Source organism: Cheilinus undulatus, linkage group 21 (assembly GCF_018320785.1).
Source record: "Cheilinus undulatus linkage group 21, ASM1832078v1, whole genome shotgun sequence".
Classification (NCBI taxonomy): Eukaryota; Metazoa; Chordata; class Actinopteri; order Labriformes; family Labridae; genus Cheilinus; species Cheilinus undulatus.
The window spans coordinates 29,383,469-29,411,192 of record NC_054885.1 but is presented as its reverse complement, the minus strand read 5'-3'; the positions used below and the strand labels follow the sequence as shown (position 1 = coordinate 29,411,192).

General features: G+C 39.3%; 1 protein-coding gene across 1 annotated transcript in view; it reads left to right on the top strand.

The window, feature by feature from the left end:
- LOC121529285 (ras-related protein Rab-26) overlaps positions 1-27,724 on the top strand; it is a 137,812-nt gene that overhangs the window by 54,700 nt on the left and 55,388 nt on the right. The window contains exons 3-4 of the mRNA XM_041817081.1: positions 4,224-4,265; positions 13,234-13,300. Coding sequence (XP_041673015.1) covers positions 4,224-4,265; positions 13,234-13,300 — 109 coding nt within the window. The remainder of the gene's footprint in view (positions 1-4,223; positions 4,266-13,233; positions 13,301-27,724) is intronic.

Here is a 27,724-nt window from a genome sequence, read left to right as displayed (position 1 = left end):
AGCACATTGTGGCATTTTATTCCAGTGACAACAACAACAACAACGGGGAGAAAGCCTTCTGAGACCCTTGATTTCTATCAGAGCACATTTACAAACTAGCTCACAGCTCGTCTGCCTGTGAATATGCATGAGACTCCTTCTTTGTGACTCTCGGGGAGGTAAATCAACCAAACACATCAACAAAGAGCGTATATGTTTCTAAGTGCTCCGCTGGCAGATTAGCAGCATCTCGTTGTAGGTTGATATCTCCTCTTTCTCCTCGGGGATCGGGGAATTAGAAAGGTTAGCAGCAGCTCCCAGGAACAAATGAGGAGAGAGGATGGAGGGGGCGGAGGGCTTTTGAGCGTTGCCGTGGCACCAGGTGATGTAATCCACATTGGCGTAGCAGGAGGCTGACATGTGGGTCAGCTGGGAACATCTTGACCTCTTCTTTTCTACAGAAGCTACTGGCTTTTGCATAATGGCACCTCAAGTGGGGAATTCAATGTAAAGTGAAGGTCCAGGAGGAAAAAAAACTCATTTTTATTGGTTCATTGCAGAACTATCTCCTTTAGAACTCATATCCTTAGTCTTGAATGTTTGTCAGTCAGCCTCTCCTAAGTGATGCCAGTCGGCAAACAGTTTAGATGTGCTAATGGAAGGCAAATTTCCCTCATGGAAATATCTTAACCCATTTCCACAGTGACCAGAGGATGTGATTTATCCACAAAGCAAACAGATAATGGCTGCAAACACCAACAGATTAACTTTGCCTGCATCAGCTCATCCAAAAATGCTTTTAAACCGAAATTAATCATTCAAAGATTTCCTCCCTCCTTTTTTTACAACCTACAGTGCTGTGAAAAATTGTCACCCCTTCCTGAATTCTTTTCTTTGCATATTTGACACACTAAAATGCTTCAGAGCATCAAACAAGTTTTGCTATTAGACAAAAATAACCTGAATTAACACAAATAGCAGTGTATAAATGATTATTTGGTTTGATATGGGAAAAAAATTCGTCCACCCCTACCTGGCCCTATGTGAGAAAGTAACTGCACCCTTACCACCCGTATAAAGTCATGAATTATCTGTGATTAACCACATTTCTTTGGAAAGCTGAGTTCAATTTTACTAGCCTCAACTATACCTTATTTCTACCAGAAATCTGTTGTATCAATAAATTACTTAGAGAACCTGTCTGACGAAGTGAAATGGGCTAAAAGATTTCAAAAAGCAACACATCATGATTACGATCTTAAGATATTCAAGAACAAATGAGAAAAAAACAAATTCACTAAGGTGTATCAGTCTGGAAAGGGTTACAAAAAGCCATCTGTAAGGCTTTGGGACTCCAGCCACCCACAGTGGAAGCCATTATACCATTGTTAATTTCATCAACTAAAACTATGACTAAAAATGTTTGTTGACAGCATTTTTCCATGACAAAAACTAGACTAAGATTAACAAAAAGAGATCTGTGAAGACTACAATGGACAAAATTAATTTTAGTTTTCGTCAAGATGACTAAAATTAGACTAAAATATAGTGTAGTTTTTGTCGGACATTCAAAATCTGTGATATTTCTCCACTGTGGGTAAATCTGTCAAAAAGCAATGCATCTGTATCTATTCTGCCTCTCAGCTGTAGAAAGCAGGGGCTCAAGGTTTGGCACCATGCATAGAACACTGTACCACGATTTAGTACCAGATTTAGTAAAGAGAATAAATGCTTGGACTAAAAGTAATGACTAAAATGTGAGGACTTTTTATGGACAAATACTAGACTTAAATGTTTTGAGTTTTCATCAACCAAAACTAGACTAAAACTAAAAAGGATAGAAATGACTAAAATGTGACTAAAACTAAAATGCATTTAATTTAAAGAGTAAAACCAAGAGTAAAAGTAGCTGCCAAATGAAGAATACTCAGAACAGTGGTGAACCTTCATAGAAGTGGCCGGCCAACCAAAATTACTCCAAGAGCAAATTGACAACTCATCTAGAAGGTCACAAAAGAACCCAGATCAACATCTAAAGACCTGCAGGCCTTACTTGACTCAATTAAGGTCATGAGTCAACAATAAGAAAGAGACTGGGCAAAAATGGCATCTATGGGAGCGTCCCAAGGCCAAAACCACCGCTGACCATAAAGAACACAAGGTGTGTCTTAGTTTTGAAAAAAAAAATAATAATAATAATAATGATAATTATGAAACCATGTTGATGAAATCTTGAGGGAAAATACTCTGAGCATCGATGAGATAAAAGCTGAACTTTTTACGTCTGATATAACAAACAGCATTTCATTAAAAGAACATCATGCCAACAGTCAAATGTGGTGCTGGTGGTAGTGTGATGGTCTGGGGCTGCTTTGCTGCTTCAGGACCTGGACAACTTTCCATAATTGATGGAGCCATGAATTCTACTCTGTTTCAGAAATCCTGAAGGAATGTCCAGCCATCAGTTCATGACCTCAGGACAATGATCCCAAACACATCAGCAAGGCCTCCTCTGAAGGGCATAAATAATTAAGGGTTTAGAGTAGCCTAGTCAAAGTTTGGACTTAAATCTGATTGAGATTCTGTGGCATGACCTAAAACAGGTTGCTAATGCTGGAAAACCCTCCACTGTGATTGAACTACAACAGCTCTACAAAAGAACATGGGCCATAATTCCTCCACACTGATGTAAAAGACCTAATACCAGTAATCATAAACCCTTGCTTGCAGTTGTTGCCACCAAGGGTGGCAAAACTAGTTATTAGATTTAAGGGGCAATTACTTTTTCACACAGGACCTGGTAGGTTTGGATGGCTTTTTGCAAGTATGTAAAAACAACAAAGTGTCAGGAATCGGGGTGCACACTTGGTACTGTAGATAGATTCGTATAGATGGGCTCCATCTTTGGTAAACACAATCACTGACCTCATTTAGCATGGCTTCAGACTTCAAGAATCAGTCCCATTTCTTGTTTTTTACCAAGTCATTCTGTTTCAATGAGTCATAACCTGTGAACCAGTACACCAATATTCCACATTTTTTTCATTCTTAAATTCTCTGAGGTCTAAGACTCGTGTTTGAATAAAATGTGACATAAAAGTTTCTGAGGAACTTTAAATTTGCATTGACTTTGGTGCCCCTAAGGTCAAAGCTGGACCTTTTATCTGTTAACTGATTTTATCTGTTGCATCTGAATGCAGTGTATTCTGGGTAAAGGTATCGTCACAGAGATTCTTAGCTTTTAAAAATGATTGTGCCTAATACCTACACACTGACAGTGGTTAAAAGTGAAAATGACCCCATAGAAACAGTCGGTGTTGTCATTGATGGTTTTGTTTACTTTTATAAGTCATAAAGAGACTGTATTTCATCTAGTTTAATTTATTACAAAGCTCTTATTGGAGCTGTAAGAAAGGACATACTTCAGTTAGATATTTAAAAAAGAAAAGAATGTTTCAGTAAAGAAAGAGTTGTTAAACTTAATGACTGACCAAAAATGAAAACAGTCCTTAGCTGCAGCCCTGACTTCCTCCACAAACAGAGGATACTGTGGATATGCAGCATTGGTCTCACAGTGTGGATCAATAAGATGTTATGTTCCAGCAGATGTTGGAACAGCAGTGATGATCAATGAGCTGAGGAGCAGAGGGCACAAAGCAGGTCCAAACCTCCAAGCTGATTTATCTGTCTGACTCGCGTCTTGCCGCACATCAGCTGTGCAAATTTGTGTTCTTTTCAGCTGAATAAGTGCCCTGAAGAGCAGCTCCACTTTACATTTAATCCAGTTAATTTTAACATGAGCCAATGCCTACTTTATTCTCCGCCTGCTTTTAATCTGAAGCAGGATGTTTAACCTTTGTGCATCCAGCCATTAAGGCAGAATGAACCCCGACCTGAGGAGCTGCAAGTCCATTTAGCTGAGCTCCACTCTGCTGTGTGATAGAGCCGATCGAAATGTGGTTCAGAGGAATGTCTCGCTAAGATGGAGAGACGGGGAGAGGTGAGAAGAGCAGAGGGGGTTAATCCTCTGGAGGAAAGAGGCGAGGCTTCATCAAAAGGGGCCAAAGTGAGGCGGAGGCATGCAATATTGATGGAGCAGAGGAGATGAGCGTGTGGTGGGTAGATGAGAGGAAGAGCCTGTTTGCACAGACAGGTGTCTGACCACTGTGAAAAAAGTTTTTGCTAGATGGAAAACATGTTTTAATTTAAGAGCTGTCACTCATGGTTTCTTGCTTTCATTTCAGAATAAAGTCATGAACATTGATGGCGTCAAGGTGAAGCTTCAGGTAAGATCTTAAATTTATCCTGGCATTCATCTAACAGCTGTTTTTAGCACACTCTCTATGAGCTCTTATCGAGAGCATCATAACCAACTGTCAGATCCTCTTTCCAACCCTTCTTGTCTGCAAGAGAAATCCAATTTTAGCAGTAGCACAGACCTGGTGACATAGAGATAGGAGAGGGGTTTTGACAGGCAAAATAAAATGGTACATCAGCTGTACCAGCAACCTAATCCAGGCTTACCACTTAAATAACACTATCAAATAAGATACACACCAAAGTGAGGTTTTTGCAGTTTACATGGAATATGGGCTACCTTCGTTATGATGAGGATAACTAGCTTGAAACAAAGCATGCAATGTGCACATCCATGAGTAAAGTTTGCACTGTAAGCTCTAAAATAAATACACAAGATCAACACAATCACGATCTATGGGCTGCATCCTTTTAAAGGGTACATGTGAAGACTTGATTTCACAGCAGTGTATCTTACATGGACCTCATTCCTCTCAGCAATGGTTGCTATATCCAGCAGTGCATGCTCATACCCAGTATTAAATGCTGAATTTTACAGCAGAAATAAACATTTTTATAGCCTGGCTAAAAAGCAATCGTCATCTGGATTAGGGCTGAATGATTTGGGAAAGTAATCTAATTGCTTTTTTTTCCAATACTGTAACCCATGTCATTTAAATGGCTTCAACAGATGTGAAAAAATGCCAGACAAAGGTTTTAGCCTTGGTTTGTATGATTTGCACAACATAAGATTGCACTTTTTTTTTTAAAGTATAGCTATTCTGGACAATAAGAAACATGATTTAAACATGTAGACACACTTTACGAGCATTGTTTTTTTTGTTAACAGCCCATCTGTTTTGGTCTGAATAAAGCTGAGGTCAGACTACATGTTTTAAGACATTTCGACAGTTATAGGGTTTAGGGACCCCATTGGTCCAGAAATTCTCTTGTTTGTCATGGTGAACATCATCTGAGGCACATCAACACATCCTGACAGAAAGTTTCCCATGTCTGCTTTTTGTTCTGCTCTCTATGATTTCTATATCAATATTTGTCAGGAGGCTTGAGACCCACCTATGTTCCATCTCTTTCTCTGATTACTTGGTTGATCTTAAGTTAGTTTGGGACTGTGTTTTTAATATGGCAGCCATGGCAGATTTGGCACAACAGCCCCCTTTAGTAACCAAATCACTGAGGTCACCAGGTAATGCTCGATATTTTCTATAGTCTGTGGCCAGATCCCAGTAGTACCAGGTCTCCAGGATAGACACAAGTTCACATTAACATGTAGATATAAAGACCACGACGTACAAACAACAATTTACTTTGCTTTTTTGAGGTTGTTTTGTCATTCATAGGATGCCAGCATTGACTGTGTTTAATTGACTTGAGTATCCTGGTTTCTGTTTGTGCATGTGTGTGTTGTCAGAAAAACTGTTCATCAGAAGAAGAGAAACCAGATTTTGATACTTGGAGGACTCCAGAACAAAATGGGATTTTGTGCCATGTATATGCAGCATCCCGTTTTCTAACAGCTGTAGACTATCTACCCAGGCGTGACTTTAACTGTTCATTTAATTTCAGATACTTTGAAATATTGTTGATGTGTGATGAAGGGACAGCTGGTCCACTTCTGCCTAGATAGACTGAGTGATAACCAGGCTGCTGGGCCTGCAGCAGATCAGTCATTGGATCTGTGTGACCTGACAGCAGTGCTGTGAATGATGAACTGAACTGATTTTTTTAAGTGAAAGTGTATACTGTGGAGATAGAGAATGACCACTCACACTATGAATTACAGAGAACTCGGAGCTTAATGAGCCATAAATGGCACTCAGTAGGTGTTTAAGACAGACACAGGTTCTGGTTCTGGCTCTGGTTCCATTCTGGAGTCTCAGAACCTTGGTGCTTTCTGGCGAACCAGCCTGCTTTCACACACGTTCAAGCAGAACCAAAGTGGGAGGACACGATGGACATGTGCCACCATGTCCAGCTTCACTTTTGCCCAAGTCTTTCCTGCTGTCCTGGTATTTCTTCTTCAGTTTCCTGAGTTTGTTAAATATTTGGTCTGGTGTTCAGGTGAACCAAGCCTTCGCTGTCTCTTCTGGAAGTTCAACAGATAACTTGCTCTTCCTTGTTCCAGATTCACCTGGAATTCTGTTGATGCCCCAATCACAACCAAACATTTTGTCTCCCCAGCAGACAACTTTTTCTCCATTTTCTGCTCATCTTCACAACCTAGAATATGACAGGCCCACTGATGATGTCACAGCTCCCAAGAAAGAACCAACTATTTTTGGTTCCAGCTGAGAACCAACTCCACAGGTTCAAACCTGGTTTTTACTCACAGCCAGTTCAAAATTAGGTTCAGGAACCAGAAACTGCACAGAACCCTGCTGGTCTGAAAGGCCTAAGACAGCATCATGCTGAGTCAATTGAGACGTCCCAGGCCTGAAATGAAGATACGATAGCTCCTCTGGTGTTCCTTTAAAATAAAAGCCTGAGCATTTTCACGAAATGTTTTTATTATTAAGTGTTTTCCTGGTCTGTTGAGTGAATTAATTTACTTGCAAGTTTACTTGGTCTTTCTTGAAGTCTCAGCTAACCTTTGATCATGACTGATGATAGTTATAATCCCCTCATATTTGTAAGAAATGAAACATTAATGGAATGAGGTGAATACCACATCGTCAATGTGATGATGGCCTTTTATAGCGTTAAGCCCAAGATGATTCAAAGGGGTCTTTTTTCTCTTAACTATAAAAAACGCCACAGTTTATGTGGTTAAAGTAAACATGACACACACCTGTGCAGATATGATAGTGATCAAAAAAAGGGATGCTGATATTTCTTGCGTATAGAGTTTTTTGTGTGCATGTAAACACAGTAGTATAATATGACTCAAAACCAGCATATGACTCATAACCAAGATACTGAAGTCCATGAAAACACAGTCAGTGATGTAATGCTGGTTCAACGAGGGAATAAACAATTGGGAGTGTGTCCACTGTGTTTTATTTTTAAATTGACACCAAATTTTTGGGCATTGATGGCCTAGCGGTTAGGTTGTGCCCCGTGAACGTGGGTTGCCCTGGTTCAAGTCCAGCCTCTTACCTGCATGTCTCACCCCAATTCTGTCATCCCTATTCCCAACTCTATCCACTTTCCTCCTCTCTAAATAATGGCATAAAACACCCAAAAATATATCTTTAAAAAAAAAGTTGACCCAATGGTCAATGCATTCCTGCATGTGATTTCCTGTTTCAGTTGATCTGCTCTGTTTAACTTTAACACATCCTAAACGGTGCTTCACTGAAAATAGATTGTTGTGAATGGTGTCGAGCAGAGAGGATGGGTCATGCTGCGCTGTGCTAACATAAGCATTGACTAGAGGGGGCGCTGTTAGCTTCGTAGTGTGGCGCGGCCAGAACATGGCCCACATGAATTTTTTTAAGGTCTGGAAATAAGGCTATCCTACTTCAAAGGCTCCTTCAGATGCGTCTGACAAATGCATGCAAGCTTTCTGGGCCAGGAAGGATCCATAGCCTCTTACATACCCCATTATTCATCGCAAGCCAGTTTCACAGCAGGCTGAAGCTGAAGCGACCAATGAGCATTTGGTTTTAAGAGGCCAGACCATCTTTTCAGTTCAGTCTGAGCAGTCTACACAGGCTGCAAGGTCAGGGTCCTCTGAGGGATGCTACCTATTTGGGACACAGCAAGTGAGCAGTATGCTTGTATTTGGACATTGTGTAAGCACAGGTTAACATCTGCACAAACCAGCTTACAACAAAGAAAACATGTCTGGTCCAAATCCATGGAGAAAGAGGCTTGAACTGTTGGGATTTGAAGCACTAATGGCTTCAAAACAGAAAATGAAAAAGTTTATTTCTCATTATAAAGTTTCTTTAGCAGAAATGGAGCCATCAGCAGCATTTGCTTCACAGTTTCTGCTTTTTCCTGCAGAATTTTGGATTTGTTGCCAAATTGTTCTCTGCTGGTTATTCACTCTATCCATGTTCCAAGCTTTGCAAATATAAAAATGTTGGCCTACTTTCTGACAAATAATTACCTATGACTACATCTATTTAGAAATCATCACTTCCCCTGCATGAACACTTCATCAGCTTTCCTCTAGATCACCTCATTTCCTAAGTGGTTGATGTCTGGAACAGTTTCTCTGACTGCTAAGTTGTCATAGCTGTATTTTAGCAAGTTAAAGGCCTGGTTTATTTTATTTGCGCCTTATTTGAGCCTTATATAATTGGCTCTGGGGGCAGAAAGGTCATGTAAAGTGTACCTGACCCAGAATGCCCATTGCATGAGTGCACTTAATGATTGTTGGCTATTTCCTCGAGCTGGTTTATGCACGCCCCCAATCACACAAGATGAACTACACTTGGTCTTAGTCAGAAAAATCAATGATCTTGAAGCCAAAAAAGCCTTTTAAAGTGTAACAATGATTTTTTTTGCCTCCTTTTATACTTTTTTATTAGCCTTTGAGTTGAATACTTTTTGTATATTTTACTGTTTGAGAGCCACCGCCCACACTCAGAACAGCTCAGCACTGTATGTTTAATATTTCTGTCAAACAGAGCGAGTAATTGTGTGCCTAATGATCTTAATTAGGGGTTTGACGGAGGCTGGTGGAACAGGCCTTTGCTCTCTGATGTATTCATTTGGGGTTAATTGGCTCAGAGTCCATTTGCAGAGAAGCCTGTAGCCCACAAAGAGAGAGAGATGAGGGAGATAAGAGAGTTATTTTTCCTCTTGAAATTGCCATTCTTCATTACTGCCACTTGGACTGTGGGGGGGAGGTTTCCTCATGGGGCCATCAGGAGGCAAAGCCAGCTGACACGTCTCAAAAAAACATCCCCCAAAATACTGAAATTTTAGGGAATGAGTCTGTCAGAAAAAGTGAGGGTTCAGTCAACCTTCACAGATTCATTTCCCAGCAGGGAGGATTCCATTGTGGCCAAAATATGATATTGACAGTGCTGCATGATGGCAAAGAAGAGCTTTATTAGCAATATTGCTCGGTCTAAACAATAAAGCACTAGTTGACCATGGCTGATTACTTTTCACTCTCATGACATTTGAAATAAAAATGAAGCTTTAATACATAAAATACATGTGGTGATCCCTCATGTGCATTAATCAATAACTCTTCATATTGAAAATGTAATGCTGAGAGGTTTTCTTCTCTCACAGGTGAGCCAAAGGATGATTTTCACCTGATAATTTTGGCATCTTTAAAGCAGCATTATTACATCTTTCCAGTGTGCAACTGAACTGTTTTGTTGGCTCTTCTTACCACCCTAAATAACCTGGCTGTAAACTGAAGAGATCCAATAATCCATGTGTGATAACTGCATTTCCCCACTGATAAAGGAGCTAGCATCAAGCTGCTGCATATAGAATAATGGTAACCTTGAATTATGTTTTAAGTTACTTAACAAAGTTAAAAAGCTCAAAGTACATCATAAAATAAAAATGCATGCTAAAATCTGCATGATTAAAATATACTGAAAACTAGAAAAGCACTCAGAGAGCGCAGACCTCTGTCATTAGCCCTATCTCCCAATAGTAAAGAATCCTTTAACCCTTTGATGCGCAATATGGGTCAAAAGTGACCCGGATGAGTTTCTATTATCCATATCTTTGGAATAAATTAATTTCATCATTCAGTCCTCCAGGTATTCCTCAATTAGCTTGTTTTTAATCGTCAAACATCCTTATTTAATTTTAATTTTCTTATTTTTTGAGTTAAACCACTTCTTTCATCACTACTCCTCTAACGCACAACATGGGTCAAAAATGACCCGTATCTATTTCCTGTGTTATTTCATGTATATGGCTGAGAGTTTCTATGATATTTCTTTCAAGATTTTTTTTTATCAGTAACTATTCCAATTATGCAGTAAATATCTTGTTTTTGTAATGTACAAATCATCATTTTTATTTTCCCTTCCCAACTTATGAACAATCAGACCTTTTGTATTTCTACATCAAGTTTACACACATGGGTCACAAATGACCCGCACACATGAAAGTACTTTGTGGGATACTGTAATGTGTTTCAGACACTTCACAGCTCAACACAGCTGCCCTTGCACATCTGGTAGATGAAAGTATTGTTGTGTTTACAATTGTTACAACCTTACCTCTGAAAGAATAAAATGACAGTTCTGAAAGATTACTGTAAATGTGGTTAATTTTAGGTTGCCTTGAGAGAGAGAATACATTACTTGTCAAAAGTGGCAGTAATACATAACTATTATTTATCTAGTTAGCTAGCTTTCTGTTGACATAATCCATTTATTTTATTATTTAGTAGCTAACCTTTGTAGTTAGCATTGCTAGGCTGCTTATCTTATGAGCACAATTACAAGGAGAATTTAATTACATGGACTTCATTTTTGCAGAGTGAATGATTAGCAGATTGTAAAAATAGGAGGGTTTTTTCCTATTAAAAAAAGACATTAAATGTTGACATTTTGAAAAAAAAACTAGGAGTATCCATCCTGTACACATCCCCTATTTGTAAAATGTATTTCAATATCAAAGTCAAATGATCACATTTCCTGTTCTGATTGATCTATTGACATCAAACAAAAAACTAAAAAAGAGCTTAAAAATCACCCTTTCCACACAAAGTGACTACAGTGCAACATGTTGCTTTGTTTACTTGCTACCACAAAATGAAAATAGCGCACGATGCCATCACACTTAGCTCAAGATGATTATGTCAAAAAGGTGTGAACAATGCACGCCGCTTGTTCATAAAGGAGCTAGGCAAAGAGCTTGTAATGCCACATATGAAGAAGCGCATGGACGGCACGCTGAAACTCCAAAAGCTTGTCATTGAGGCAACGGGAAGATGTGGGTTAAAAGAAAACAACACAGCCACCACTCAGCACTACTTATGTTGCACATCAAAGGGTTAAAAAAAATCCTGGATCCAGATGGTGATCCAGATCACTCTCAAAATCTAATCAGTTCTTCCTTATGCCATTTCTGACATTTCCTGAAAATTTAATCTGAATCTGTCCATGGGTTTTTGAGTTATGTTGCTAACAAACTAACAAACCCTCCCGTCACATAACCTCTCTGGCGGAGGTAACCAACAGCAAACAGATGACATAATAGGAATGAAGAGATTAAAAAATGCCCAGAAAGCTAAAGCCAGGTCACTGCATGTAGCGACAATTTTGTAGCTAGCATAGCTAAAATTAATGAAGCTAAAGTGAGCCATCAATCATATATCTACTTCTTAACTGGACCTCAGACCTTTTTCCTCTATTTTATTTATGAAATGTTGCTTAGTCTATAATGCTTGCTCTGTTGTTATTCCATGAATGTAACTGCCAGGCTTTTTGACAATAGTTCATAAATTCTGGCAGTGTGCTGGGCCTCCCTTTGGGCTCCCTTTTCATACAACAAACACACTCCACTTTTCCACTCTAATCCAAAATGCAGACAATTGCTGTTTCTCAAAGTCCAGGGTCCTTCGGAGGCGAGGCAAGAGTCCTCCTTAGCAACTATAAAACACACATTTAGAACAGGCTAGCTAATGTGAGTGATTATATGATCACATCTATATACCCGTCAGTGGCAGGAATCAGACTGGAGACAAACTCACAAAAGCCATGTACAACTTCTCCCCAGCGCCATCTAATATGCTATCATGTCATAGTATCATATAATATTTAACATAATCATGTTTATAACATAATAAAATAATACAGATTTAGGGTCCTTGCATATTAATGGCTTTCTGTTACTTGCATTCTCTACAGCGATCGGGATTAAGCGATTCTCGTTGGTGTTTATTTTTGGTAGGTTAAAGACGTTGACTTCTGCTTTCCTCAGTAGTAACCATCAGATCTGTTTAAAATAACTTTGGGTTTGATATTTCATTTGTTTGAAGAAATGTCAATATGAAATCATGAAAATAATGTCAAATACTTTTTTATAAAGCAGAAGATTCTCGTAAAAGATGAGTCGGATTACTTCATTACCTGCCATTAGCCGTTGTTGTGGAGCTGATATTAGAAGTCTAGTCTATTTGATTTTGATTGGTTGGTGAAGGAGAAGTGACATGGAAAAGTTAAATAATATTTTAAAATCCAGAACATATCCAGTTACTGTAAGTCAGAGCAAAATTCAGCTAAAAACAAGGAACTTTTCTCACAACACACTCAGAAGCATTGGTTCTGTATTAGAAATAGCACAAAAATGGCATTTATGGTGATGGGACAAGATGCATCGCTGCAATTTAGGATAGTTTCACCTCTTAACACTCTTCATTTTCAAAGTAAATTTCACTACTATCTGTTTTTACCCAGTGACTTTTTCATTTTTTTATCCCGCTGTCAGTTTCCCTCTAAATAAACTGGTTCTTCTTTGTAAGCAGTCATGGAGCAATGGCACTTTGATTCGAAACTGCAATCTATTTAAGTTGGTTATGTTTTTGTAAAAATGTGAATATGCAACCACAGGGATTCGAAAATTTTATTGCACAGTTTTGGTCGAGGATATATTGCCATACCGCTGTTGTTGTCCTGCCCCTGCTGATAATTTTACTCTCCCTTTCTAGTGACATTTTTCATGGGGAAACCTTTGGCCAAGACAGTAGCCATAAAAGGAGCGCTTATATCTCACTGTTGTGTTTACCGCTTGCTGCGCTGCCCTCAAGTTGCTCCAAACAAATAAATAATCACAGCTTTGAATTAGAGATCTTTCTCCTTGATGAATTCATAAGACAATGGATTGTTCAATAGCCCCCTACATTTAATTTCCTCATTCCAAAATAATCCAGTATCACAATCGTAAATTGAATTGAGGGTTGCACAATGAGCTGCTGCAGGATGACTGAGCAAACAGGAGAGTTATTAAAAAGATTGAAGCTTCTTTGTCGACTCTGTGATGAACTTCCTCTCCCGTTCTCTGCAGATCTGGGACACAGCTGGACAGGAGCGTTTCCGCAGTGTCACTCATGCTTACTACCGAGACGCACATGGTGAGTAGCACACGTACAGCTGTGCACAGCTTTAGATAGTTTTCAACACATTTGTCCTCTGTTTTTTTCTTTATCTTGTGTATATTTAACATGACACACAGGCAAGCACTTATGAGAGGTTGCTGTCTCAATCTGTACATTTCTACTTATACCTGTAGTGAAATTCAGACGGATATTTGTAGAATTGAGATAAAGTTTTCTCTTCTTTCATCCCCATTGTAATTCAGGGCCATGTTGTATGGTACTGTTGATGAGATTGCTTTCCACTGTGCAGCATAATCAAATACTGAGCTTTTATAACTCTCCTGCTGGGACTGAAGGACATCACATCCAGGATTTATGGGCCTTTTTGATGATCTGCAATCAGTCATCAACTCTGTTTGTAAGAGTCTGCAGGTGTGGGTGGTTTGTTCATCATGATATCATTGTTGGCCACAGGAGTTTATTAAGCTATTACTGGCTGTGCATGCATTTATTAAAGAAAAGAGATGCTTTCAGGAAACAGCATGAATCAAACTAAACTCTGAATAACTTTAAATGGTAATGATTTGCTCTTTTTATGCCAGTTGATATCACACAGAGATTCAGTTCGTCATTCCGTCCTTGTATTTATGAAGTAGTCATCACCTCATTCGGTCTATAAATCTCTGGTCCTTTCTGTGTCCATGTGTGATTAAAAGAAAGTTTGACCTCTGGGTTAACTTTTCACAACTTAAGCAGCATTGTGCTGAGTTTGTGAGAACTTTTATGCTTTAATGACTCAAATGTGTCCAAAGCTGGTAAAAACTCCTGCAAGTCATCCGAGGTAATTTTTGAGTTTTTTACGCATTATGAAAGCGTAGATTCCAAGCTTTCAAATGGTGTTTCATACACCTTAATCTGATCATATTTTACAAAGATATGCTCATTTGAATGTTAACTTCTAGTTCCTGTTTGTTCTGAGAAAACCAGGCTCAAAGTTTCAGGACTTTTCCTACCTTCAGGCAGGCCAGGTGATGGGCGTGAACAATAGGGCCACATTTACATAAAGTCCAACCAAACCAAGCTGCTGAATCGAACTGGTGAGGCTCATCAAAATATTCCCATAGAAGATCTGCCTTCATCAAACTTTCACTGTCGAGTGATCCTGAAGTTGTCCCAAGTCTGTTAATAGTTTTTGGCGCTTTTCATCGTCTCTTCTACTTTTCTTCACTGCAGGGTGCATCTTGAGGCTTGTTAATAAAATAACTAGAAACAGCTGTAGTTACGTGCCGGGGAGGGGTGGCATTTGAGCCATGCAGTGTTTGTTATTGTCAATCTCAATGGGCAAAACTGGGAACAATGGCAGGCTGAGTGGCCAATTATCACCCCGCAGTGTCACTTTCCCCTCCCCTCAATCTCACCGCAGCAACTCAGAAAACAGGGCATTTTAAAACACAAAATTAAAGCTTTTAAATATCACATTTGTGTTACTTTTTTCATCTAATGAGTAATTTAAATTTCGGACTTGCATAAATTAAAAAAAAAAAAAAAACGAAAAATGATCATTTTGAAGAAAACGACTTTATATCCATTTTTCTCAACCACCAGAATGCTGACTTGCAGGAACTTTATCTGGCTTCGGTCACAAATTAGAGATGGGGTGGCGTAATTCATTTATTTATAAAAATCGAGATTTCATACTACTTTTAGATTATGAAAAACCTTTTGTTATGTTATCTTTTCATCCCCTACTGTAAGATGGTGGCTGTATCTCATCTAAAAGTTGTTTTTAACTGCCATTTTTTTGCAGAAAAAGGAAGCAGGAGTGTCAGGCTACATAGACTGAAGAGATGCTAACAAGGCATCCTTTAAACACACTGGCAGAAATAACTTTTACTAAATTCATTTTTTACCACAAAATAGAACTTCCAAATTTTGTAGAAATAACAACCACAATCGGTTAAGGCAGAAATTCTAAATCTGACTCTCTAAAGATGCACATTTTAGATTTATACTTCCAGTCCTTCCATGATTTCAGTGACTAGTGTCATCTTGTTTTGTGCAACAGATCTTCTCAAGTCTTGGGTGCAGCTGCAAGACTGACTCTTAGTTCATTTTCATTGTCCAGCTTTGTTCTGTATTTTTGTCTTGACTGAGCAGAAAAACCATCTCACACTGGTAGGATGCTGCAAAATGAAGGGGTGTGGCCAGGGTTCTCCTTAGCAATGGGTCATTTTCCACTCCAATCTAAAAGGGAGACAATGCCTTGGACTTAAACTACTCCTCTTCTGCAGTGCTAAAGTCAGCAGCTGGTGTTGCTTTGCCTTCCTGTGCTGTTTCCCCCTGGGGGGGCCCATGGCCCACTTTAGGTACCACTGATTTAAATTAAGTAGATAATGAATTAAACTGTGTATTGTAAGGTTGCACAATATTATTGCATCTGTTTGCCAGATGGCTTAAGGCCCACCTCAGTTCACAAAGTTTGGACATTTGTGTCTGGTAGATTATCTCTTTGTTGTAACAATGCTTCTCAGCATTAAATATTATCCTGTTGGAAAGCTTGTTTATATCCCATTTAAGTGCCAGATTTGTAAAGAAGATGTATTTGTAGGATGAGCAGCAGAGCTGAGTATGTTGGTTGCGCCAATGAAAAATTTGCCAAATCTTCTCTGCCAATGCCAAACAGCTTATTCCGCCATTGACTCCTGTTTGGTGTTTTTAGGTGGATTGTGATTGAAGTCTAAAGAAAATAAAAACATACTGGCAATTCAACAATTTATTAATTTAGTCAACAGGAACTTTAGTAGGGTGTGGAAGAACCATACACAGCCACAGCTGCCTGGCACCTCCTCCTCATGCTGGTCACAGGGTTCATCAGAGACTACCTCCAGGATTGGAGTGGAGAGGATGGAATGGCCTGCCAGAAGTCCTGACCTCAACCCCGACCTGTGTATGGTTCTTCCACTATTGAAGCTCCGGTTTGCCAAATGAATAAATTCTTAAATCGCCAGTATGTCTTGTTTCATTAGACTTTAATCATCAATATCACAACAAAGAAAGCTGTTTGGCACTGGTAGAGAGGATTTGGGAATTTTTTTCATGGGAGCAACCCACATACTCAGCTCTGCTGCTCGTCCCACAAATGTATGTTCTTGAAATATGTGGCACCATTGAAAAGGGAAACAAATGGGACTTCCAATGGTATAAGATTTATTGTTAAGAAGCACTGTTACAGCAGAGAGTTAATCTACCAAGCATACATTTCCTGACTTTTTGTGCTAGGTTTATGTTCTCAGAAAGTTTGTTTCCGACCGAATTTTCAGTTTTGCAACTGTCATGGCTTGGCTTCAATAGACATCTTCAGTAACCAAACAGCTGACATCACTTGGACTTTGTCCTACAGTCTATGATACTAATGTAGGGTAACATGCATCTTTGAGTTTACCCTATGCATCATTTAGCCTGGTCTGATCTACTACTCTGTGTAGTCCTCTGTACATTCATTTACATTTCTTTATTTGCATGACATGAGAGTTTGTGGGTAAGGGGCATTGTTTAACCGGTGTAGTAACTTTTCTTAAAATGCCTGCTCCTAGTACAGATCACCTTGCAGTGCTCTGGCAACTAACCTGCATATTCACAGCAGGATTAATTCATCTCAGTCTCCTGGAGGATGCTGACCCCAGATGACTGTTAGCAGGCCCAGTTTTCAGGCATGATGTCTATGTTCATATCTTCCTCTGAAAACCACACTCCAGGGTAAAGCCTTGGACATCTTAATGTCAGGATTCTAAATTACTTTTCCATCATTATTATGCAGCATCTAACAGGATCTGTTACACAGAGGATCTCTGTGCATCATCAGCGATGTGACCTTTTTATTGAGATCACCCCCTCGCCTGTCTGTTTAAAGACAAAGAAAGAAAATAATTAGAAATAGCCTGGGGTATTGAAGGTATGATCTAAAGATCACAAATTTCTTGTTGGCCCTTGTTGTATTTCTGACAGGCTGACAGGTTAAATGAACATCTTCTGTGCCCATGGTGATACCACAGTAAGAAGTTATTTTTAAATCACCTAAACAGCCATAGATTGGGTTCCTATAAATGGTTCCTGCTGTGATTCACTGTGACTTTTCTCCAACCTGAACAAACTCCTGTTCCAGTGACAGACTGTCAGAGAGGCTTTTGAAGTCTCTGAAGTGTTGTACAAAAGTTTGTGCGACTGATGTTTCCCTGGCTGTCGGTGTCTTGTTCAAACACATGCACCTACATATTGATCTTACCGCCGTACTGTGTGTAAACTCTTGACTGTCAGTCTCTGTAGAGAGGAGCTGGAGTTTGTTTTCAGACTTTAAGAGTAGTGCACAAAGTGTCCTTTCTCATATCCCCACAGTGAACTGATCACATAACACAAACTGCTGTGGTGGGTTTAAACACAGTATGTGAATTTGACCTCAAGGGGGCTCTCAATGAAAACAATAACAAAAGATGGTTGGTATAGAGGTGTGTTACAGCGCTCCAGTCACCTCTGTGGCTGTGCTCATTTTTTTAACCCCTTAAAGCCTGTTGAATCATTTTTGATACACATACTTTTATGATACCTCTATATAATCAATATGATCAATAAATTACTAAAAAAAACTTCAAAATACAATCTGATAAATGATAAAAACGCCCTCAAGTGGATTATCAGTTACCAGAAACACCCAATGTATCAAATGAGATATATATATATATATGTCAAATTTTATGGATATTTGGATTTTTATATATATATTCAGTAGAAAGATAAACATTTCAGTTCCAAAAAGTGAGCATTTTCTGGCTATAATTTGTGTTTTCCGGCTTAAATGGGTTAATTGAGGGCTCTGTTCAACAAAAACTGCTCTCCATAAGTAGGGCTGTTTTTTTTTTTTTTTTTTTTTTGATTGCCTGAATCAATTCCCATTCTTCGAGGTCATGATTTGATTTGATTCCTGATTCAAAATCTATTGATTACGGTTTTTGTTCATTTTCTCCTAAATAGCCTATGTAGTTGGCAGTCAAAATAATTTTTCTTTCCTCAACATTTATGTTGTAATCTGGATTTTATTTGACAAAATTACCAATGAGGACTATGGCAATTTTTGCAAAGTATCTTAAAACGCAGTGTTCCAAATTATTATGCAAAGCAGTTTTAAAAAACACTCTATAATTTCTGAAGGAGGTAATTTCTCTCAAATGAAAGCTATTTGGATTAAAAACATCTTTACAGATTAAGTTCCATATTAACACAGGAGTCCTTCTTTGACATCACCTCAACAATTCTCTCATCCATTGATTTGTAAGTCCATGTATATTTTCTGCCTGTATTTTTTTCAGAGGATGTCAGATTTGCCTCCCGTAGCTGCTGTTTTGAGGTAAACTATCATCAACCCTCTTAGAGCTTCCTTTTAAGGGCGCTCCACAGGGTTGAGGTCAGGTGATGATGGTGACCACACCATGATTTTTTCTCCCTTTATGCTCTCCAAAAGCCTCAGTGGTATTTTCTGCAGCATTGGATTGTGTGTTGTCTTGCATGAAAATGATTTTACTCCAAAAAGCACAGTTCTTCTCTTTATACCATGGCAGGAAATGAGCAGTTAGAAACTCCACATATTTTGCTGATGTCATTTTGACACCTTTAGGCCCCTTAAAGAGGCTACCAACTCACTTCCTATGATTCCAGCCCAAAACATCCACCACCTCCTTGCTGACGTTGCAGCCTTGATGGGACATGGTGGCCATCCACAAACCATCCAGAACTCCATCCATCTGGACCATCCAGTGTAGCATTCATCAGTGGATAAAACTGTGTGAAACTGTGTCTTCATATACTTCTGAGCCTACTGCAATCGTTTCTTCTTTTGAGCATTGGTTAAGCTTGGCTGAAATACAGCTTTAAGAACATCAGCAAGCCTCTGGAGGATTCCACATTGAAGAGTTTCTTGGGACTCTTAAGGGACCAGCAGCTTTAAATACCTGCTACCTCATCAGTGGAGTTTTCACAGCTGCTCTCTTAATACGATGAATTTGCCTTACAGAAACTTTCCTGAATATGCCTTTATCTTAATGAACCCATCTGCGATCTGAATCACACACAAATCTTTTCACAGTTCGATGAGCTCTTTTAATTTTTCATGAACTTAATACCTTTTTTGAGCTACTTTTTAAAATGTGTTTAATTGGAGTGGTATTTACACAATAATTTGGAACACTGTATAAACAATGAGGTTTTGGTTTCATGCATGGATTCAGCATATTAAGAGAAAGAATCCATTTTAAATGGCCTTTTACGGTGGCACCATGTTTACAGAAGTTTGTCTTTCTAGTGGGCAGCCCAGGTTCAAATCCAACTTGTGCACCCTTTCCTGCACGTTCATTCCATACTCCCTTGTTTCCCATCCGATCAACTGTCCTGGTTCTATCAAAATAAAGGCAGAAAGCCCAAAAATAAATCTTAAACCTTGTGTAGTGAATTTTAATGAAAAAGTCCAGAAATCAAAGTAAGAATGAAGCAACAGAGATGGGTGTGGCTAGGCAGTGCATCTCTACAGATCTCTTCTCAACTTGAACATGTCCAGAGCGGGACAGTTGTTACAGGGGTCAAAGGGTGGGGGGAGGGTTGGAGGGGGTACATGTTATGGAGGAAGTGTGGGCAACAGAACACATAGCCTTTGGCAGAGAATAAGTGCGGTCCTTTACAAGAAAGCAGAACAAAAACATGTATGAGCTGAAGCAACACAAGGACAGCTTTCATTCATAATTCAAGGTCCTTTGTTCAATGTAGAAGTCCCTGACGTAACCTCCAGCATTCTAACAGCAGTAATAAACATTTCCGGCTTCTGTCCGGCTGTGACAAGACATCGTGTTACGACTATATAAATGGAGAATTGGCTTTGAAAAGTGTTGGAAATATTTAAGGTAATTACATTCCTCAACTAAAAAATATAACACAGGATTAGTCATTTTTGAATCAATGTAGACATTTCAGAGTGAAAAACAGGGTATGCTCTAAAGCCTGATGACTGATTAAAGCTTCACTTTCTGTCTCTACATCAAAGTATCTGTTTGAAATTCCAGCTGACCTTGGGCAAAGCTTCCTCTTGAATTCTGTATGAATCTTAACAGATGTCTGTTGACATTTAATGTAAAATAAATGAACCAATTACCATGTGGAATGAGAAACAGACACATTTAAACAGTGAGCGGGAATATTATATTGTGTAATAAATAATACTTCATGCCCTGCATCACTCAATTCATCATAGCTATAATTTAGTAGAAGAGGAATGATGACATCATTCATCAGACAAATTATTTAAAAACGCCCTAAAGCATTCTTGTAAACACACCAGAGATGTTTTTACTTTTAGTGTTCATAAACACCATAAGAGCGATTTTTCACAGTGTATCACATTTGATTGAGAAGTAGGAATAGTAGGGATCCTGACATACTTCATGCATTAACAACAACTTCATCTTATCAAATTAACTTGGGGTCAAGGGGACATAGTGTTAAGATAGAGCTGCATGCATGTGTCTCCTTGTGCAGACACATGATGCAAACAAAAGCAAACCCATCATACAATACTACATAAAAATCTCAAATAGGACAGGTTGTCATCCATCCATCCATGCGTTGTTTTCTGCTTATCTGGTTTTGGGTCACAAAGGAAATGGGCTTTAAAGGTCAATCCAGATCTTCCTCTCCCCAGCAGATTCCAAGGCATTCCCATCCAAATGGGATAAAAAAGTACTTCCAGGGAGTTCTGGCTCTACCCCAGAGTCCCCTCTTCTTCAAAGGGAGGCAACCAGGAGGTTTCCTAATCAGATGTCTGAACTATCTCACCTTGCTCTTTCAATACAAAGAAGCAGCTCGACTAAAGCTCCCTCTGATGTCTCATGTCCTCATCCTACCCCCAAGACTGAGCTTCAAACTCATTTTGGCGGCTTGTATCTTCACTCTGATTCTTTCGGTCGCTCCCCAAAGCTCATGACCGAAGGAGAGGATTGGAACCCAGATCGACTGGTAAATCAAATACTTTGCCTTTCGGCTCAGCTCTTTCTTCATCACAACAGCCTGGCACAGCACTTTTCAGTACTGCTGATGCTGCAACAATCTGCCTACCTATCTCACAAGCCATTTTACCCTCACTTGTGAGCAAGACCCTGAAATACTAGAGCTTCAGCACTCAGGGAAGAGATTTGCTCCCCACCTGGAAGCAGTGATCCACTGTTGTCTGTCAGACCCATGGCTTCAGTCATACTTTTAGGAGATCCGTTTAAACCCAGGCTTGTAATTATTTGTTCAGTCCTGTGCCAATTTAGGAATACGCTGAGGTATTTTTTTAACTCATTGTGAAACTAACTTACATTCTGATGATGAAACCTTGTAAAGTAAACCAGACTATGAACCTTCAGACTAAATTTTCATGCCAGGCAGGTTGTCATCACTACATCTAGACCATTCTTGTAAATACAGTATCTCAAGATAGATTTGATGGATTTTTTTTTTTTTTTTTTTTTTTTTTTTTACGTTGCACAGATGTCCACTTCAACTTAAAGATAAACTAAGGCTTTGGAGATAAAAAGTCAAAGGACTTGTATGCATCTATTGCTTGTGAATGTGATGCCTCATAAATGCTCTTTGCATACATGTTCGCTCTGGCTCAAGCATAATCTGTGTAGATTTTGAAGGTGCAAAGCCAGGACCTCATTGTTAGGCCTTTGCTATAAAATTCCTACTAATAAGATTTCCACAAAAGGCACCACAGATCCTCTTCTTGACCCACAACTGTCTGTCAATAGGTTACCTATTAGGCATTGCCTACTCTTTTTAATAGATTTCCAACGCATAGAACAAAAAAATAAATAAATAAATGAAATTAATGCAAGTTTTTTTTTTATCCACTGCAAGGTCAAACACCTTCACAAATTAAAAGTTCAGATTGCTCTTACTTTTTACCACACTCTCCCACAACTCTGATAACCTGAGGCAGGACTATCTTTGACCTTACTGACTTAATTGTCCTCAGGTCCTAAAAAGATTTTGGTAATTTGTGTGCTTTGTGTTTTCTTCTGGGGATTTGCATCACATTTAATATTTCCACCAATTACACAAAGTGATTTTTTACAGTTAGGAAAAGCCTGCCAGCAGCACTTTTCTGACCTCTAAAGTAATTAACACAAACACTGTTTGACATGCAAACACACTCCTCCATGAAGCCAAGGCGAAATATGATGAATGGAGCTAATTGGTTCAGCAGAAACTTTCCGAGTCGACCTGCAGGCGGAGAAAATTCAGAGAGAATGAGTGTGGGAGGGTGGAGGGACTTAGTGAGTAAGGAGAGGCTCTGAAAGAGGACAGAGAGAGACAGAGGAGATAAAGGCGAGATTATTTTAGATGTCCGTGAAATGCAGAATATCCGCTGTGTGGGAGAAAAGGTGCAGACAGCCATCAGATATTTTGTGTGAAAATTCGGTGACTTTATCTTTCTTATCCCTGTCCAGGTTCAGCCAATTTGTGTCTACTGTGATAAAACAAACCGGTGAGAAAAATGAAAAGGAAGAAGGAAAAACAGAAATGGAAATGACAGGTCTGCTCTGAAAGGTTGCTGGATAAAAATAAGTCTGCAACTTTAACAAAGGCTTCCAGTTTCCTGAGAAACCACAGCATGGTTGTATTTCCATATGCCTCCTCCTTTCAGTCACTTACAGCCACACTATGTGATCTACATACACAATGATTTACTTCTGTTGTCTCATCCTGAAGGCCGTATTAGATTTCATTTATATTCACACCATGCACTCCTTTATTTCTTCATGCTTTGATTTCGTTGTCCTTTCATCAGTAGAGAGGAGTCATTAGAAAGATGCTGCAGAGTGCAATAACACCTCAAAGCTTCAGCACCAGATTTTAGAAAATAAACTGTTTTGAGGAAAAAATCATCTCTAACCTCAAGGAATAAAAACCAAGTAAACACTTTCAGTTGTGATGTTATAAAATTTATCTAGTGTTTTTTTGTTTTAACTTGTGTACTGATGTTAACATGAAGTGTTATTTCTGGTTAGTTGAGGTTGTGCTTGGAAAAAAAAATGTTTTTTAGGCTTTAAGGCAGTGGTTCTCAACTGGTGGGTTGGGATCCAAAAGTGGGTCGTAGAGCACTTTTTAGTAAGTTGCGAATGTGTGTCTGGAAAGAACTGAGTCAAAAGTCTATGAACATGCAACCATGCCATTGATTTTACTCAGTTTTATTGTGATAATGGGTAAAGTTAAATGTTTTATCTTTATTTCAAGTCATTTATCTCCTTTTCTTGCAATAAAAGGGCGATTTTTACCATGTTAATGTAGTAATTTCTCAAGATGTCTGGATAATCGGCTAAAATTTATGTTGTCATGGAAAAAGAGGGAAGTAACACATGTCAGTTTTGCCTTGGCTCTTGTTCCTGTCATAAATTATGTTGAATCCAAGATCTTATGTGTGACATCTTTATTTACTAAATGTGCATTTTTGAAAATTGTTGGAAATTTGGGTTGCGATTTGTCATCAAAGATATTGGTGGGCCCTGAGGTTAGACCAGTTGAGAACCACTGCTTTAAGGCATATTTCAGACAAACATTTAATCAGAGAAGTCTTAACAATTTATTTTACAAGTTTGGAAATCTGTAGCGGCTGTGGGCATGTGGACCAGCTCTTTACTCTTGTAGGTCTTACTGCTCATACAGTCTACATGTGTTTTGTGGACTTAAAGAGGGCTTACGATCATGTCCCTTGCATGGTCACATTGGGCACGTCAGACATATTCGGAAGGCATGTCAGCCTCTGCCAGGGCTGCTTCTTATCTCTGATTCTGTTTGTGATTTCATGAAGAGGATCTCAAGGCTCAGTCAGGGAGGGAATTCCATCTTTGCTGTTTGAAGATGATGTGGTTGTGTTGGCTTCCTCAGCTGGGGACCTTCAACAAGCAATGGGGCGGTTTGCAACTGTGCAAAGCGGCTGGTTTGAGAATTGGCACCTTCAAGTCAGAGGCTTTGGTTCTTTGTGGGAAAATGGTGGATTGCTCCTTCCTAGTCTTTGCCCCAAGTGAAGGACTCCAAGAATCTCAGGGTCTTGTTCAAGAGTAAGGTTAGAATTAACTGTGGGACTGACAGGCAGATTGGTACAACATCAGCAGTGTTACAGGCGCTGTACCAGACTGTTGTGTGGAGGCAAACCTTTCGATGTAACGGGCACGTCTAACTGGGAGGAGACCCCGGGGCTGATCCAAAACTCACTGGAGGGATCATGACCCAATTTGCCTGAGAATGCCTTGGAATCCTCCAGGAGGGACTGGATAAGTTGCTGAGGAGAGAGATGTCTGGGTTGAATCACTTCACTTGCTGCCACTGCAACCGAACCTCGGTTACTTTTAATTCACCATAGAGACCCTGATGCTGAAAAGTGGGTATTTCCAATCTGTTGAAAGTAAATTTTGATTTCATTTGGAAATCTAGGCCCCAGAGTCTAGCGTTTGCAGTTTCTACAGTCGGTGATGGTTTGGGCTACCATGTCATGTGCTGGGTTTCATAACACCCCAGCAGCCACAGTCTGATTGGCTCCATGCAACATTGCATAGATTCAGTCATTTGTTTAAAAGGAGCTCCCACTAATACTGAGTGCATAAATGAGCATAGTTTTATAATTCCTTTTTTTAGTAGGTGTTTTGTGATATTCTAACATTTTGAGAAGGTGGATTTTTGAATTTTGGTGAACTGTAAGCTTTAATCATCAACATTTCAACAAAGAAATCTTGAAATATTTCACTTTGTGTGAGATGAATCTAGAAAATATGGAAGTTGAAAGTCACCTCTTGGATTGAATAACAGGAACCAAAGAACTTTTTGAGATGTACATGTATTCACAGGATCTGTTCTTCTCTTCTTACATAGAGCAGCAGGTTGGCAGAGGTGAGCTGTCTGACAAAAGCAGCACAAATCAGTTATTTATAATGTAATTAGCTTATGGTATCCTAATTTTATACTCAAGACAGGCTGAAGTGAATAAAATCCTTGATTTTTAAGTTTAAGAGTGGTATGTTATCCATTCAGACCAATCTGTCATGCTCTAATACAAAACCCCTCATCTTATATAACAAATGAAATGGTACCGATCTACAGTAAATATTTATATTGGACTAAATGGTATCGTCTCTAAACAAATGGCTTTGTTAATGAGGCTGATGTCGCCTCAGTAATTACTTGTCTTGGAGCTTTTCCTAAACACTAAATAAAGGCTTAATGCTTCTAAAATGATCAATGCTGCACTAACCCTGGAATTAGTTCTGCTTCCTCAATGTACCGTGTAATTAAGAGAAAAACATTCAAACACAAACCAAAGTCAAAACAAGCCAGAACCTACAATGACAGCACACCACACTTCCTGCTATCTGACTCAGGATTGGTCGATCGGGCTTTGTAGCTGTTTTATGTCGTGTATCTTTGAGTGAGTGTGTGGCACAGTTGCCTACAAGAACTTTTTGGAGGACTTTTTGCCTAATGAATTGTTATATTAGACAAAGATAACCTAAGCTAATACACAATGTAGTATGTTTTATTTTTTTAAATGATGGTTTTAATTATTAAAGGGAAAAGCCATCTAAACCTACCTGGCCTGGCTCTGCTGCAAACAACACATCTATTTCGCTAATATCATGAATCATCCATTAAAGCTGTAAGCTGTGGAGAGGACAGGGGAGTATACCAGCTACTGGTGGCATGCTGGAAGAAGTCCCAGTACGCCAAGGGGCAAAACTTAAAGTGCTGGTACTGCATACTGGTGCATACCAGCCCACTTCAAGCACTGGTTCTGTGGTACTATCAGCAGGAACACGTGTTAGTGGAGCATCAGGCCCCTCAGCAGAGGTGCTGCCGCTCTTCTGCCTTTGGTCTAGTACTGGACTGTCCAGGAGAGGTGAACATTTCATACTCTGGTTGTTCTCCAACAGTGACCAGTAAGTTCACCTGGATTCAGATGAACGTCACAGTACACAGCAGGAAGTACGGCACGGCAACACAATGCTATATGGAATCAACCATTAAAGCTATAAACTGTGGACAAGAAAGTGTACCAGCTACCAGTTAGGAGTGCTGGTACACTGGAAGAAGTCCTGAGTCCTGGTACGCCAAGGGGCAAGATTTAGAAGTGTCGGTACTGTGTACTGGCCCGCTTAAAGCACTGTATTTCCCACTAAATCTTGCAAAAAATGGGAACTCTCAATTGTGTCCATTGTCTTACTGTCTCCAAAAATACAAAGGCTTTGTGTATTTCACACAAACTGTTAATAAAACATTTGGTGACCTATTTTTTTCATGATTAACAGCCGAGGCTGACCTTTACTGGAACACAAACCCAATAAAAAGGGTGATTAATACAAGAACTGAGACATGCATGCATGATTCTGCACACATACACACACTTTGTGATTTGTTATTTTCTGTGTCCTGAATTCAACCTATGATGGAAAACACAAGAGTGAGGAATGACTCCAGGACAAGTTTAGTACAACAGAGCTTTATTACACAGCTGTCATTCTGCATCACGCTCATCCGTAAGCTGCACAGTCCTCTCCTGACTCTCAAACACCTGCGCTGTTTGCATGGGCGGCCTGTTCCAAGGACAGTTAGCTCCACATGAAGTGAAGCATCCCTGTGGCTTAAAAGGCAGTTTCTCGCTTTATCATTCATGTTGTGAAGGAAAAGACTTGAAGCAACAGCATGTTACTTTTACATCCTAAATAATAGTTTACAAGTTTACCATCATGTATAATAGAAAGAATGGTATGTATCTCACTACTACAGAGCACCCCAGTCGCCTGTTTTAAGTAACATGCAACTCTGGCAGCAGGTTGTGGTTCTCTTGCAAAGAAGCCAGTCAGCCTGTCTCTGCACTGTCTGAGACAAGGCTGAATCTAGGAAATAGATGACACATAATTTTTTTTTTTTTTTTGTAGAGCATCATTCATACACACAACAATTCAAAGTGCTTTACAGTGTTGAACAGAATTTAAAGATATTAAGAGCATTGCAAGACACCATTAAGACATTAAAATGAAAAAGCCTGTCAAAAAGGACCTGAGAGGTCTGAATGCCTCATGGGGAATAAAATATTAGATAGGTAGGCCCATATATTGCCGACTACTTAGTGCTCTATAAACCCGGAGTTGAATTTTAAAACCTATCCTTTGACTCAAAGAAAGTTAGTATAGAGCTCTGAGGACTGGTGTAATGTGTTCTACTGTCTACTGTGAGGACTCTGGCTGCAGCTTTCTGGAAGCGCCGCAGCTGTCTGGTGGGTTTTTTAGCCAGACCTGTGAAAACACTGTTACAATAATCCAGCCAGCTAAAAATAAAAGCATGAACAAGTTCCTCTGTGTATTCTTTGGACAGAAAGTCTTCAGTACT